Below are 14,535 nucleotides of genomic sequence, written 5' to 3'. Positions count from 1 at the left end.
TTCCCAGCCTTCCTGGAAAGTGAGAAGAACAGCCACCGCTCAGTTTGGCTCCCTCTTTGTCCGCAGGAGCCTCAGAATGAGGATGAGAGAGTGCTCTTCCTAGAGAGACAAGGCAACCCTGACTTCCGGTCCCTGCTCAAGCATCTCCCAAGTGCTGACAAAGCTCTACAGAGCATGCTCAGTTCCATGCGGACGTCAGCTGTCAGGCCTCCAAAAACAGACCGTTGGTCTCAAACGGGAGGATTATCCCAAATGACACAGAACATGCGCCGGAGAGCTTTGCCAGCAGTTACTTCTCTGGGGAAGAGACGGCGAGGGTTACAGCCGGGGATCTTTTTCAGGAGAGAGCAGGAAGTGATGGCCTCCTAGAGCGTCTTGCCCCTCTAGGAAGAAGCGCTTTGGTTGCCCTTATGCCGTTCCTGAAGGCAAAGAACGCGCATCAAGTTATGACAGGATCGGGGATCCTGGTGTGAGTTGCGGTCGCTCTTCCCAGGAGCTACCGTGGGGAAAGGATACCTCAAATCCTTGGAAATCTGGGAAGGGACTGGGGGGAGGGGAGGCCATTTTGTCCCCCAGTAGGAGGAAGGCGAAGCCCCAGGTATGCAGGGAAGGCACCGTTTGATCGGTTCAGCCCCCCTCTGGCTTGACCTGCGGCTCCCCGGCTGGCTCTCGGCGCTTCCAGCGATCCAGGAAGCTTGGAAACCCTCCTTCGCGGGAAGGAGCCCTGGCTGGCTGGCTCCAGCCCCCTCCAGGGAGCAGATATATCGAGGGTGTCTGGAAATCCTGGAGGACAGGCCAGAGCTGGATCTGGGGGCTGACTGTGTGGAGAGGAGCCCCACTGGTCTGGGAACAGACTCTGCCCATACCTTCCAGAAACGAAGAGAGCCGGTAGGTCAGTAGCTCCCCTCAGGTCAGCAGGACTAAGAGCAGAATAAGACCGCTGTTTATCGCGGGAGAGAGGAGGGAGTTGTGCCCCATCCGAAAAGGCTGCTGGTTGCAGATCATCTTCTTGGACTTTCATTCTGGAGGGGTTTTAATTACATGATCCAATGGGACAAAGGCCTCTGAACAAGAGCATTGTGATTCTGCCATGGATTGCAGTTCTCTGCTATTCTGATTTTTTTGTTTCTTTTTCACTTCAGATTGGAACATGGAAGCATGTTAATTTGCTTGTGAAGTGACTTCTTGTCTGGAACTTAAAATAAATCATAGCCAAATCCAGTTGGTCCTGTGAAACTTAGATTTTGTGACTAAACATTGCTCTGTAAACCAGGAAATCTTTGGCCTATTTTGAGGCACCAATAAAAAATGGATATGCAAAGGTCAGCAGGACTAAGAGCAGAAAAAGGCCCTCCTGCCATTCCAACTTGGAGCAGTGGAGAATTTTGGGAAACAGACAGCCAGAAGATCCCCTCTGAGGGCACTATGAGTTCAGGTGTTCAGCACTGGCGCTTCAGGAATTTCTGCTACCAGGAGTCCAAGGGGCCCAGGGAAGTTTGCAGCCAACTCCACCAGCTTTGCCATCAATGGCTGAAGCCGGAAAGAAGCACAAAAGCTGAGATGCTGGACCTGGTGATCCTTGAGCAGTTCCTGGCCGTCTTGCCCCCGGAGATGGCGAGCTGGGTCCGGGAGTGTGGAGCAGAGACATGTTCCCAAGCAGTAGCCTTGGCTGAAGGCTTCCTTCTGAGTCAGGCAGCAGACAATGAGCTGGGAGTGAAGCAGGTGAGCGAATTGAATCCTGATAGCTGCACAGATAATGTATCTAGCAGTGCCCATGATTTCTTAAATGCACGGTCAATCTTTCCTTGGATTTATAGTTGGAGATTTGTTCTTTAGGCAAATGGTTGTTTTCCTTACCAGGTAATTCCAGAAAAGGAAAGGGAAACCCCAGACTATTTCTACCCCACAGATAGATATAAAATTGGAGGCAGGGGATAAGCCATCTCCTTCCCTTACGTGTTTGTCCTAACTCAGCTTTTTTTTGCTCTTGCTGTAGGAATGAAATGAAACATGTTTTCCTACTAATTGCCCCTCAGCTGAGGCTTTGGCCAGAAATTGCAGCTTAGGAAATAAATATGAGTGCTCCAAACGGTCGCTGAATGTTGATACACTGAGCAAGACACACAAACTCAGTGAAACGATAGTTTATGATAGTTCATAAACAAGGTAACTTATACAATCAATGCTTATTAACTACAGAGAAAAGCTTATGTTAAGGTTTTCTGTTCTATAGATGATAGTATTTATGTTCCAGTCTTACAAGTCAGATCCATGGAGATGAACATTGACCCAGAATCAAGCCCAATAAGTGATCCGATATGCATCTTCTCAACAGTGCATGTTCATAAAAGTTTCCGGCAGCCTTTAAAGAGGCCCTGGTGTGCTCACTCAAGAAACCATTGCTGGACCCTAGTGTACTGGACAATTTTCGTCCAGTCTCCCACCTCCCCTTTTTGGGGATGGTGGTTGAGAAGGTGGTGGCTCTGCAGCTCCAGAGGATCCTGGATGAAATGGATTATCTAGACCCCTTCCAGTCAGGTTTCAGGCCTGGTTATGGGACGGAAACAGTATTGGTCACACTTATGGATGACCTCTGGCGGGAGTGGGATGGAGGCAGTGCATCCATCCTGGCTCTTCTTGACCTCTCAGCAGCTTTTGATACCATCGACCATAGTATCCTTTTGGGGTGACTCAGAGAGTTGGGGGTGGGCAGCGTGGTTTTACGCTGGTTCACCTCCTTCCTCTGGGGCCGGTCCCAATTGGTGTTGCTAGGGTCCAAGAGATCCAGCCCGTGGCCCCTCCTCTGTGGGGCACCACAGGGCTCGGTACTCTCTCCACTCCTTTTTAACATCTACATGAAACCACTGGGTGAGATCATCCTTCACCACGGGATGAGGTATCATCAGTATGCTGATGATACTCAATTGTATATCTCCATCCCGGGTGAAATAAGTGATGCCGTGACTACCCTCTCTGAGTGTCTGGGGGCTGTGGGGGCCTGGATGGGGAACAACAGGCTTCAACTGAACCCTGGTAAGACCGAGTAGCTGTGGGTTAATGGTTCTTCTGTATCCGGTACATTAACAACTCTGGTTCTGGATGGGGTTGCGCTGCCCCAGACAGACCTGGTGTGTAACTTGGGGGTCGTCCTGGACTCATGGCTCCTGCTCAAAGAGCAGGTGGCAGCCGTGGCCAGGAGGGCCTTTCTTCAACTTCATGTTGTGCACCAATTACGCCCTTTCCTGGACCGAGAGGCCCTTCGAATGGTCACTCATGCCCTGGTCATCTCCCATATAGACTACTGTAATGCACTCTACATGGGGCTACCCTTGAAGAATATCCAGAAGCTACAGCTGGTACAGAATGCAGCGGCGTGGGCAATCTTTGGTGCCCCAAGGTCGGCACATGTAACACCTCTGCTACGCGAGCTGCACTGGCTCCCAGTCTGCTTCCAGGTCCAATTCAAGGTGTTGGTTATCACCTTTAAAGCCCTATATGGCATGGGGCCAGGTTACCTGAGGGACCATCTCGTTCCCATCACACCCAGTCATGCAGAGAGGGCATGTTACAGGCCCCATCCATTTAGGAATTCCATCTTGCAGGGTCTCAGAAGTGGGCTTTCTCTGCAATAGCTCCTGCCCTCTGAAACATCCTTCCCCCGGAGATGAGATAGGCCCCCTCACTCCCGGACTTCCGTAAAAAATTAAAAACCTGGTTTTGCCAGCAGGCCTGGAGCGGGAAGAGGAATGGCCACTCCTGGGGATGGCTGGTGCCCTCGGATGATCCTGGAATGGCCCTTATACTCATGGCCTGATAGAGAACTTTTAGCCATCTGGATTTTATTATATTTTCATTTTTATTGTATTTTGTATTTATAATTGTCTTGAATTTTAACTTTTTATTGTAAACTGCCCAGAGTCCCTCCTGTGGCGGGGGGAGATGGGCGGTGATAAAAATCTAAATAATAATGATAGTAATAATAAATAATGTTCTGATAAGGTTATCTTGAAGCTCCCCTTTCAGAGGGAATTATGCTTGGCAATGCTTGTGATCAGTTTAGAAATTACAATGTTGATTGCAACATGAAAGTGATTCTAACGAATAGAATCTTAGAGGATACTAGAGTTCTGCTTTTCCACCTAGGTAATTGCCAGCATTTTACAAGAATGAGGGGGAAAACAAAGTACAAATGTACTTTTCTAAAGATGCAAGTTAGTAGAAAAAATTGACAAGGAAAAAACAAGATACTAGATAAAAGATAAGAATTATCTTTCAGTGGGTAAAATATAACGAAGGCTGCCTATTTAATAACATCCATGTAGAACTTAAACCTGACAGGGAGTTAACGGGAGGACTGAACAGTCAAAGTTGTCCCTCGCTATGCTTAGGATATGGGCATTGATCGTGAGACCTGCGGACCTTAACCTTCAGGCCAGTGGGCCTTTGTTTTGGAGAAAATATGTAAGCGGCAGATTTGTTAGGCAAGAAGAGTAGGCTGCTGTTGTTGCATTTAAGCTATGGGGATTGGAGGTGCTGCGTGAATTAAGGAGCAAGAACTGGAGTTGTTGGAAGAAACATGGATCAGAGTTGGAGAGAGATCACTGGAGGAAAAAAGAAAGTGCACCTGAGGACCACATTTGGGGGTATAAAGGTGTTCTTGCTTCCTATTTTTAAATGCTGAGATTTTTTGGGGTGCCTTTGAGTCAGTTTTTGATTCCTGGTGACTGCCTGGACAAGTTCCTGCAGTTTTCTTGGCAAGGTTTTTCAGAAGCGGTTTGCCATTGCCTCCTTCCAAGGCCAAGAGAGAGCGACTTGCCCAGGGTCACCCAGCTGGCTTCATGCCTAAGGCAGGACTAGAACTCAGGGTCTCCCAGTTTCTAGCCTGATGCCTTAATGATGACACCAAACTGGCTCTTGAAAGGGAAATACATTGTGTCATGCTAAAAAAAGTCAGAACAAGTAACTATGAACGCTGATAGTAAAAATTAGTCACATCATACCCCTTTACTTCCTTTTTTGAACTACATGTGCTCTGCTTGCTCTCTTTGCTTATTTTGGCTGGCAGTAACCAGTACTAATTCACACTAATCCACATTATGAATAAGAGACCTTGAAAGTGGAAGCACAGTGTAATAGTTTGCAAGTGAAACAGCCCTCTCTGTTTGTCCTAGTGAGGAAGCACTGTTGACCAACTGTGCACATCAATAGGTAATGTATGCCAGAACGCATGAGAGGTTGAGAGGAGTACCTATATTGTAACTTGGAATCAATAGGCCCATGGAATAGTTGAGTACTATGCACTGCTGGCCCACGCTATAGTGTTTTCACTGGCATCAAGGATCCCATTACAGACATGGAGGCACCAATCCATCAAAGTCACCAGAAGATTAGGAAGGTATAGATGGAAAAGTGAAAGTGAAGGTCAGCAAATAAATATAATAATGTCCATCATAAAGAGGATATAAATAAGAACATAAAGCAGTGGCCTGCTGGATCTGACCCCTGGCCCATCTAGTCCACCAATCTCTTCTCACAGTGGCCCACCAACTGCTCAAGGAAGCCCACTAGTCTCCCAGCAGATGGCCTTCAGAGGCAGTCATACTGTCATGAAGGCCAATAGCCATTGATACCCATGACTTCCATGAATTGGTCCAACCCTTTTTTGGAGCCAGCCAAGCTAGTTGCCAGCACCACATCTCATCAGGCTATATGGTTTTCTAATACTGGCTGGTCTTTCAGGTGGAGCAGCCATGGGTGGAAATGGTCCCAATGCAACCCAAAGGAAGGGGAGATCTGTCCAGTTCCTCTCAGGAGCTGCTCTTTGGGAAGGTCTCCCAGGATGATCCAGTTTGCGTCACTTCATCAGGTAAGAGAAGGTATTTTCTGAAAGCAGTGAAGCTGAGCTCCTTTCGCACCAAATCCTGGGCCTGTGCATGAGGATGGCTTCTGAATATAGTGCGAAAACATGCAAATGTGAGTAGATTAATTGGTACCGCTTCGGCGGGAAGGTAACGGCGTTCCGTGAGTCATGCTGGCCACATGACCCGGAAGTGTCCTATGGACAACGCCGGCTCCAAGGCTTTGAAACGGAGATGAGCACCGCCCCCTAGAGTCGGACACGACTGGACTTTACGTCAAGGGAAACCTTTACCTTTACCTTTTTAAGAGCTTATTCACAAGACTCTAAAATAGTCTATTTTCCCCATTTTTCTCTTGTTCACAGAGAATGGAAAGATGTTAATAGAAAACCCCGAAACGTCTCCTCTTTGTGATGGAGCAGAAACAGCAGCTGTGCCCCCAGCTCAGGTAGGGGAAGCTTCATCAGAGTATGGAACCATGTGGGGGCCCCAGGCTCAGAGCATGGCCAGTTCTTTAGCAAGATGGAGCGTCTTGCTCCTGTCATGTCACTCTCATTCATTTTGGTCTGCTTTTCAGGATTGTTCTGAAAATACAAAATCTAGTATCTAAGACAGGTGTAAAAATAAAAAATGCTTTTGCATTTTATGGAAATACCCCCAAACAGTAAAAAAAATAGAATGAGAGAATTAAAACATAGCATAGAAAATACCACAAGTATAGGAAAAATCCTTTGATTATAAATTTCAGATTTCCATCTAAATATTTTTACAATCACAGGCTAAATAATTCTTACAATAAAAATGTTTTTGTCCCACTATAAAGAAATAACAATCTCAGATAAAAAGATCTCAGTGAAGTCACTTAGGATTTCCGGGGTTGTCTTCAAGAATTTGAATAGTTGCAGGAAAAAATTCCTACCGTGTGTGTGTGTGTGTGGTCTAAAGTCCCTGTAATTTACTCACCCAGGCAGGTGGAGGCAGGGCATACTGTTCCCCTAAGCATCTGTGCTGCATCATTCTGGGCCAGTGGGAAGCTCCCCAAGGGGACCTCTTCTGCTGGTCTGCATCCTGGATGTAACTAAATCATATAAACTGAAACCATCAGTTCTGTGCACTTAGGGTACCTTTATCAACTTTGTAGAGTCATCCCAGCAACGCAAGAAAGCATGCACTCCCCCATTGCAGAATTGTGCTTTTTAGTTTTGTGAAATAAGAGCATATGTCTTATAAGAGAATGTCCTTCCTGGGCTATCTGCTAAGGAAAATCTTCTTCCTCTTTCAGGGTTCTGTATCCTTTGAGGAGGTGGTTGTATATTTCATGGAGGAGGAGTGGGCACTGCTGGATTGTTGCCAGAAAGCCTTGCATAGGGAAGTCATGTTGGAGAATTCTCAGAATGTGGCTGCTCTGGGTAAGGGATCCCTTTTTGCTCTGGATCAATTATTTCGGAAAGATATTTTGTAGTTAGAAGTACACCATTAAGGATACTCCTTAATGGGTCTTCCAGTTTTTCTCTTAACCTCATCAAAAGCAGGTTAACTCTTACAATTATAGAATTGGAAGGAACCACAAGGATCATCTAGTCCAACCCTCTGCAGGAAAACCAATTAAACCATCATGACAGGTTACTATCTGGCCTTTCCTTAAAAACCTCCAGAGATGAAAGGCAACCTCCAGAGGTAGAGTGTTCCAATTTTGAACAGATCCTATGTCAAGCCCCACATAGCAAGAACGACATGGATTTCAGAGAGGCATCTTTAGTGCTAATCAGGATAAAATTATAATCTTTAAAGTTGTAAAAATAAGTTCCTGGGCAGACATTTAGCAAGCCGATTTGACACGCTTTCATCCCACTGCCCCTGCCTTGGCACTGTACTGCTCTTTTTGCATCCAGTGAACTCCTCCTCTGCTTAGTTTTCACATTCTCTTACATCTTATCATCAGGAAGTTTTTTCTTGTATTTAAATGAAATCCAGATAGCTGCAACTTTTATTTCTTATTTCTGGACTTACTTTCTTTGGCCATGCAAAATAGTTCTTGACCATCTTCCCTGTACTTCCCTTTATGGATCTGAACATGGCTATCATGTCTCCCCTCCATCTTTTCTTCCTCTGGACTGAACAACCCAAGTTTCTTCAACCTATCCTCATAGGCCGTGTCCTCAACTTTCTGTATCATCTTTGTTGCCCTCCCCTGAACTCGCTATAACCTATCAATATCCTTCTGGAAATGTGATTTCCAGAATAGTATTTAGTACTGTAGATGTGGCCTCACTAATGCCAAGGAAAAATGACTGATAAAGTACTTCTTCTAACGCAGCCCAGAACTGTGTTGGCTCACATTACTGGCACCTATTTGGTTTGTCGTCAATGACCACAACTACGTTCTTCTCAGTAGTAGTGTTTCTAACCTATGATTTCCACCATCTTGTCCAGATTAGACCGCAGTCTCATTCTGTCATCATGGGTATTGGCCAGACCTCTCATGTACAGTGTATTATATTTATATATTGTTTATTTTATCCAGAAGGTCATGAAGACCTTGCTGTTCTTCCAAGCACTGGGCCAGGAGGTTTGTGTGTGTAGGTATATAGATATGAGAAAGATATGCCTCTCTCTGTTTATTTGTGGATTGTTAGCTGCCCATATATAAAATGGGGAGCTGTATAAATTATCTAAATAAATATACTGTATTTATATGACCACCTGAATCCAAATGGACTCTAGGCAGCTTACAGAGCTTTTATAGTAAAAACGATACAGTATCAGGATAAAAATGAACAAAAATAGCAACTAGAAGTAAAGGGCTAAAATTATGGAACAGCCCTCTGAATAAGTCATGTTTTTGCCAGCTTGTGGAAGGCCATGTGGGTGGGGGCCATCCGTGCTTCAGGGGCAAGCTGTTCCAGAGGAAAGGAGCTGCTTCCCACCACTTTAATATCTTCAATCAACTCTTCCCTATTAGTAAGAAGCAGATCCAAGGGAGCAGGTCCCTTAATGCTTACTTCCATCTTTCGAAGGAGAAAATTATCACCAACAAGTCAAGAATTTTTTGACATCCTGTTTCTGGTGGTAGTTGAAGTCTCCCATCAAAACTACTTCATGTGATTTTGAGGCTTCAGTGATTTACTTTAGTAAATCTTCCATCTACTTCTTCTGACTGGTGGTGGTCTACAGCAGACTCTTAGCAATACATTTCTTCTGTTAGGTCAGCCTTTGATCTTAGCCCAGAGGCTTTCAAGCCACAGGCAAGTTCATTCCTGATATGTTTACATGCTGCCTTTCCTGTGCTGGGCTTCACATTGTGCTGCAGCTCAGGGGCTGCTTTTTGTAGCCTCAGAGATGCAGCGTGCCAAAAAGCTGCTTTGCACTATGCTCCTGGGCCATATGGGGCTCAGCTTCGTGCTGCCAAAAAAAAAAAAGCCAAAGCAGCCCCAGAGCTGCAGCATGTCAAAGCACCCCTTTGCGCCGCACTCCCAGGTGGGGATGGGGATGGGCTTTTGGCTTTTGCTTTGTGCTGTAGGAAAAAAAAAAAGGCCAAAAGCCAGCGGGAGCAAGAAGGTGGAGCAGTCAGCTGGGGTGAGGGAGCGCAGGGCGGCAGGGGGCCAAAAAGGCATAGATGAGGGGGAGGTAGGCAGGTGGGGGGAGTTGAAGCACCCCTACAGTTGTAAGTATGGGTGGGCTGCCAAGCACCCAAATTTTGATCACGTGACTGCGGGGTGCTGCAATGGGCATAACTTCAGGCACCAGTCATAAATCCCTTCGTTCAGCGCTGCTGTTACTGTACTGAAATGCCAGATCATAGTCAGGGGTCCAGAAACTCTCAGAACAAATGGTTGTAAGTTGAGGACTACCTGTACTACTGTTGTGACAAATAAACATATTGTAAATTCATCCCCATATTACATTTTAGCTGGATATCCATTATTTCACTCCTGTACCATTATCTGAGAATTCCTTACACACAAGTGATACCATAAAAGATGCTATTTTATGGGGCTCAAACCCTCTACTAGAAGTTGAATGTCTGGCTATCCGGTCTGAAAAGCCCCAATAAATGAAAATAGCAGGCTTATGGTGCCTCCTGGCACTATATGCCTGATTCAGTTATATTCAGTCAATAAACTGAAAAATGCCACATAGACTATATACTGTGTAAAAATAGAGAAAGTCAAATGCAACTCTGTGCTCAGGGGCATGACATAATATCTGTATCAGTCTGCTGTGGACTGTTATATCATTCTCAGAGTTTCTGGACTGTGATCTGGCATTTCAGTACAGTACCAAGGACAACAGAATAGTACCGACATGTCCTTTTCATGCATTTATAATTGGAGTATATAAAAATAATACTGAATTTGTTTAAGCGTGGATCCTATAGTTTTGGTAGGTTTTGGCCAGGTCTTTAATGCATTTATATATGTACCAGGTGAACCTTTATTTGCTGATTTGATTTATAAAGCCACCCAATCCATTATTAAAAGGGTTGACAAACCTTATAAAACATTTAAACACTGAATAATAGGAAAGCTGTTGGTTTAGTTTGTGCATTAAGGAAGTTGCCATTTTCATTTGTACTTCAGAAGCCATGTTCTCACTCTTTTCATCATGGTTCAGGTTGACGTTTGGCTGAGGATGATGTGCTAGGTAGACATTCAAAAGGTGTAGCTTTCCAAGTTTATGGAAAGCTGTGTCTTGATCAGTGTAGGTTCGATTCTCTCTTTAAGGTATAGAGCATCGCCATAATTGCATCTATGGTGGTAATTGCTGAGGCATAAATTCAAGAGGGACGTAGTCATTTTCTGTATGTTTCTGTCTCTCTCCTTTACCTAAACTTGCTACCTATCCAATCATTTATTATCTAGTGTTATGGAAACTGACACAGACAGTATATCATGAGGAAGAAGCACAAATGCTTGATAAAATCAAATGGGCAATAGTCCAAAAGAACCATAAACAACAAGTTTGCTTAGTTTCATAAAGTATACAAAAAGGTGGGAATTTTGGAAATAGTGGATGTAGTTAATTGGTTATGATACCTATTGACAGCCTCAGTTTCTGCTTACATTTCTAATTGAACCTTTCTTTTCTACTCTTCCCAACAGGTGATGGGCAGGAGAATGAGATTTATAAAGAGCCAAATGGTTTGCAGTTGCAAACAATCAAGCATGAAGTGGAAGAAGTGATGCTTGGAAATCAAGGGGAGCCAAAAAGGCAAGAAAGAAGCTACTCAAAGGATGGAGGGGAGAAGTCCTCCACTTCTCTGGGTGCTGAAATCCACAGCTTCCTGACCCAGCAAGCTCAGAAAGGAAACAGAAGAGGAAAATATCCAGGATGTGGCAAAAGAGACAAAACTAAATTTGATTTAAATGAACATTTTAGAACTCAGACTAAAGAGAAGCAATACGACCACAGACAGCATGTGAAAAGTATGAAAAATTTCTTCCCTCTAATTTTACATCAAAAAGTATATGCAAAACAGAAGCCATATACATTTTTAAAATGTGGAAAGAATTTCAGTTTGAGTGGGCATCTTACTTCCCGTGACAGAAGCCACATGGGAGAGAAACTATATAAATGCCTAAAGTGTGGAAAGAGGTTCAGTAGCAGCAGTAACCTTGTTTGCCATAAAAGGATCCACACAGGAGAGAAACCTTATAAATGCTTTGAATGTGGAAAGTGCTTCAGTAGCAGTAGTTATCTCATTTCCCATAAAAGGATCCACACAGGAGAGAAACCATATCAATGTTTTGAGTGTGGAAAGAGGCTCAGTAGCAGCAGCTATCTAATTTCTCATAAAAGGATCCACACTGGAGAGAAACCATATGAATGCACAGAATGTGGAAAGAGCTTTAGTCAGAACAGTAGTTTTATACAGCATAAAAGAATTCACACAGGAGAGAAACCGTATAAGTGTACAGAATGTGAAAAGAGTTTCAGCAGAAAAAGTCTTCTTACTCACCACAAAAGGATCCACACAGGGGAGAAACCATATCAGTGCGTGGAGTGTGGAAAGAGCTTTAGACTAAAAAGTACTCTTACTTCCCATCAAAGGATCCACACAGGAGAGAAACCATATAAATGTGCGGTGTGTGGGAAAAGATTTCGTGAGAGAAGCAGCTTTATGAAACATAAAAGAATCCACACAGGGGAGAAACCATATAAGTGCACAGAGTGTGGAAAGGGCTTTATTCAGAAGGGAGAACTTACTTCCCATCAAAGGATCCACACTGGGGAGAAACCATATAAATGCATGGAGTGTGGAAAGAGCTTCAGTCAGAACAGTAGTTTTATACAGCATAAAAGAATTCATACAGGGGAGAAACCATATAAGTGTATGGAGTGTGGAAAGAGCTTTAGTCGAAACAGTAATTTTATACAACATAAAAGAATTCACACGGGGGATAAACCATATCAATGCATGGAGTGTGGAAAAAGCTTTATTCAGAAAGGAGAACTTACTTCACATCGAAGGATTCATACAGGGGAAAAACCATATGAATGCACAGAATGTGGAAAGAGCTTCAGCAGGAGCAGCAATCTTACTTGCCATCAAAGGATCCACACAGGGGAGAAGCCATATAAATGCATGGAGTGTGGAAAGAGCTTCATTCAGAGCAGGGATCTTTCTTCTCATCAGAGAATGCATACTGGGGAGAAACCATATAAATGTCCAGTCTGTGGAAAGAGCTTTAGTATGAACAGTACTCTTACTTCCCATCAAAGAACACACACAGGAGAGAAACCGTTTAAATGCCTAATTTGTGGGAAGAGCTTTAGCACAAACAGTACTCTTTCTTCCCATCAAAGAACACACACGGGGGAGAAACCATATAAGTGCCCCGTTTGTGAAAAAAGCTTTAGTATGAACAGTACTCTTACTTCCCATCAAAGGATCCACACAGGGGAGAAACCATATATATGTGTGATTTGTGGAAAGAGGTTCCGTGAGAGCACTAGTCTTATGAAACATAAAAGAATCCATACAGGGGAGAAACCATATAAATGTCTGGCGTGTGGAAAGAGCTTTAGTCAGAACAGACACCTTACTACCCATAAAAGGATTCATATGGGAGTAACCATATAAATGCATGGGGTCTGGAAATGCTTCAGCTTGTTAGGCAGAAGAGAATCTGGATAGCATGAAAAAGCTTCAGTATCAGTGGCACCTTATTTTTCACCTCGAGGAAATTCTATCAACCAGAGCAGCATAGTTTTCTTTGGGCTGAGAGAGGAGTCAGGACTAAATTTCCGTTTGATTTCATTCATTTGCCAAAATTAAGTGACTCGTAGTTAAGTTAGATTAATTCAATTGAGATGCCATGATTTCTTCCCTTTCATGCAGTTCCTCTTCCATCACATTAAACTACTATTCAGAGACTTTTTTAAGGACTCAAAAGCTCAGGTCTACTGATGCACAGACCGGTGCTTATTTCTTAGCACATAACTCCTCAGAACCCCCTAAAAAGATTGCGACAGTTGGTTTAGTCATGATGACTATAAGGAAAATAGTGTTTAAACGGGAGTTGATAGGTCATTTTCATGTTAGAAGGCTGTTAGCTATTTATTTTAGTTTTAACATTGTTACTCATATGTCTTGCTGCATTGTGCACTGTATAAACTTTAGTCTATGACGGTAAATAAACAAGGCATCCATTCATACAATCCCTGCACAAATGTATGGAAAGTTCAAAAGCTTTGGGGTAAAATAATATTTTTGTCTTGACAATCAGATCAATGCTTGACAGGATCCTAGCACAAATCATGAAGCCATCCGTAATCACCTTGAAAAGTATAATGTCTCCATCAGACTAATGCTTATTTTTTACTGGATAACTTAGTAGATTATGGGAATTGATCTGAACACAATTATCTTAATTTTGGGGAAACATTTGATAAAGTTACTTATAACATTCTGCTTAGCAAGCTACTTAATCATGGGCTGGATGGCAGGTGGATTCACATATTCAAGGTGTGTTCATTAATAGTTCCTCATCAAGTGAATTACGGATCAAGTGGGTTGCCACAAAATTGGTTCTTGGCATGGTAATCTTCAATATTTTCATAAATCACTTGGGGAAAGAGATGGAGGGAATACTGATCTGCAGTTGACACAGAAGTGAGTAGGGCACTAAACTCTAATTTTCTAACTGGAAGAGAGTATTGGAACTCTGCCAAGCTGGAAGCAATACATCTCAAGAATGATTATCAGAGCCCACAAGTTAATAATATTATATTAGGACATAATAGCAACCACAAATGTGGTTTACAATCTATATAATAAAATACAATATATAAAATATAAACAATATAATAAAAACTAAAATTTCCATTGATGGCTCCAGAATCCATCCCAGAAGGCTTCCTGAAAAAAACCAGGCATTTACAGTGCTCCAGAAGGCCATAAGAGTAAGGGGAATTCTCTGCCGGTGCACCCTCCAATGGAACAACTTGCACCTCAAGGCAAGGATGGGCCCCACTCTTAAAGCTTTCTGTAAAGTCCTGACATCTTTCTCCTGGCTAGTTACAGGCAGCTACAAGCAAGAAGTTAGGGGTGTTTGCCCTAATCTCCATAATTTCTGTTTACCAGACCATTGATTCAAGGAAGAAAAATTGCATTAACAAGTGGGATAATATAATGGAATGGGGGTAACTCAACATTTGCCCCACCCCTCCTGAG

The 14,535-nt window shown here is 43.5% G+C and overlaps 1 protein-coding gene across 4 annotated transcripts; it reads left to right on the top strand.

Annotated features, from left to right (window-relative positions):
* Nucleotides 1–980: 980 nt before the first annotated feature.
* Nucleotides 981–13,520, top strand: LOC134491918 (zinc finger protein 260-like). Of its 4 annotated transcripts, XM_063295995.1 has the most exons (5): nt 981–1,722; nt 5,740–5,866; nt 6,224–6,306; nt 7,141–7,267; nt 10,961–13,520. In XM_063295995.1, exons 1-5 carry the CDS (start codon nt 1,309–1,311, stop codon nt 12,940–12,942), a joined length of 2,733 nt encoding a protein of 910 aa, XP_063152065.1. In that variant the 5' UTR covers nt 981–1,308; the 3' UTR covers nt 12,943–13,520. The 4 variants fall into 4 exon arrangements, with proteins under 4 accessions (XP_063152065.1, XP_063152066.1, XP_063152068.1 ...); XM_063295996.1 differs by lacking the exon at nt 5,740–5,866 and having other exon boundaries at nt 1,609–1,722; XM_063295998.1 differs by lacking the exons at nt 5,740–5,866; nt 6,224–6,306; nt 7,141–7,267 and having other exon boundaries at nt 1,641–1,722.
* Nucleotides 13,521–14,535: the final 1,015 nt, after the last annotated feature.

This window comes from Candoia aspera, chromosome 2 (genome assembly GCF_035149785.1).
Source record: "Candoia aspera isolate rCanAsp1 chromosome 2, rCanAsp1.hap2, whole genome shotgun sequence".
Lineage (NCBI taxonomy): Eukaryota > Metazoa > Chordata > Lepidosauria > Squamata > Boidae > Candoia > Candoia aspera.
This window is presented reverse-complemented; position numbering and strand designations above follow the sequence as displayed.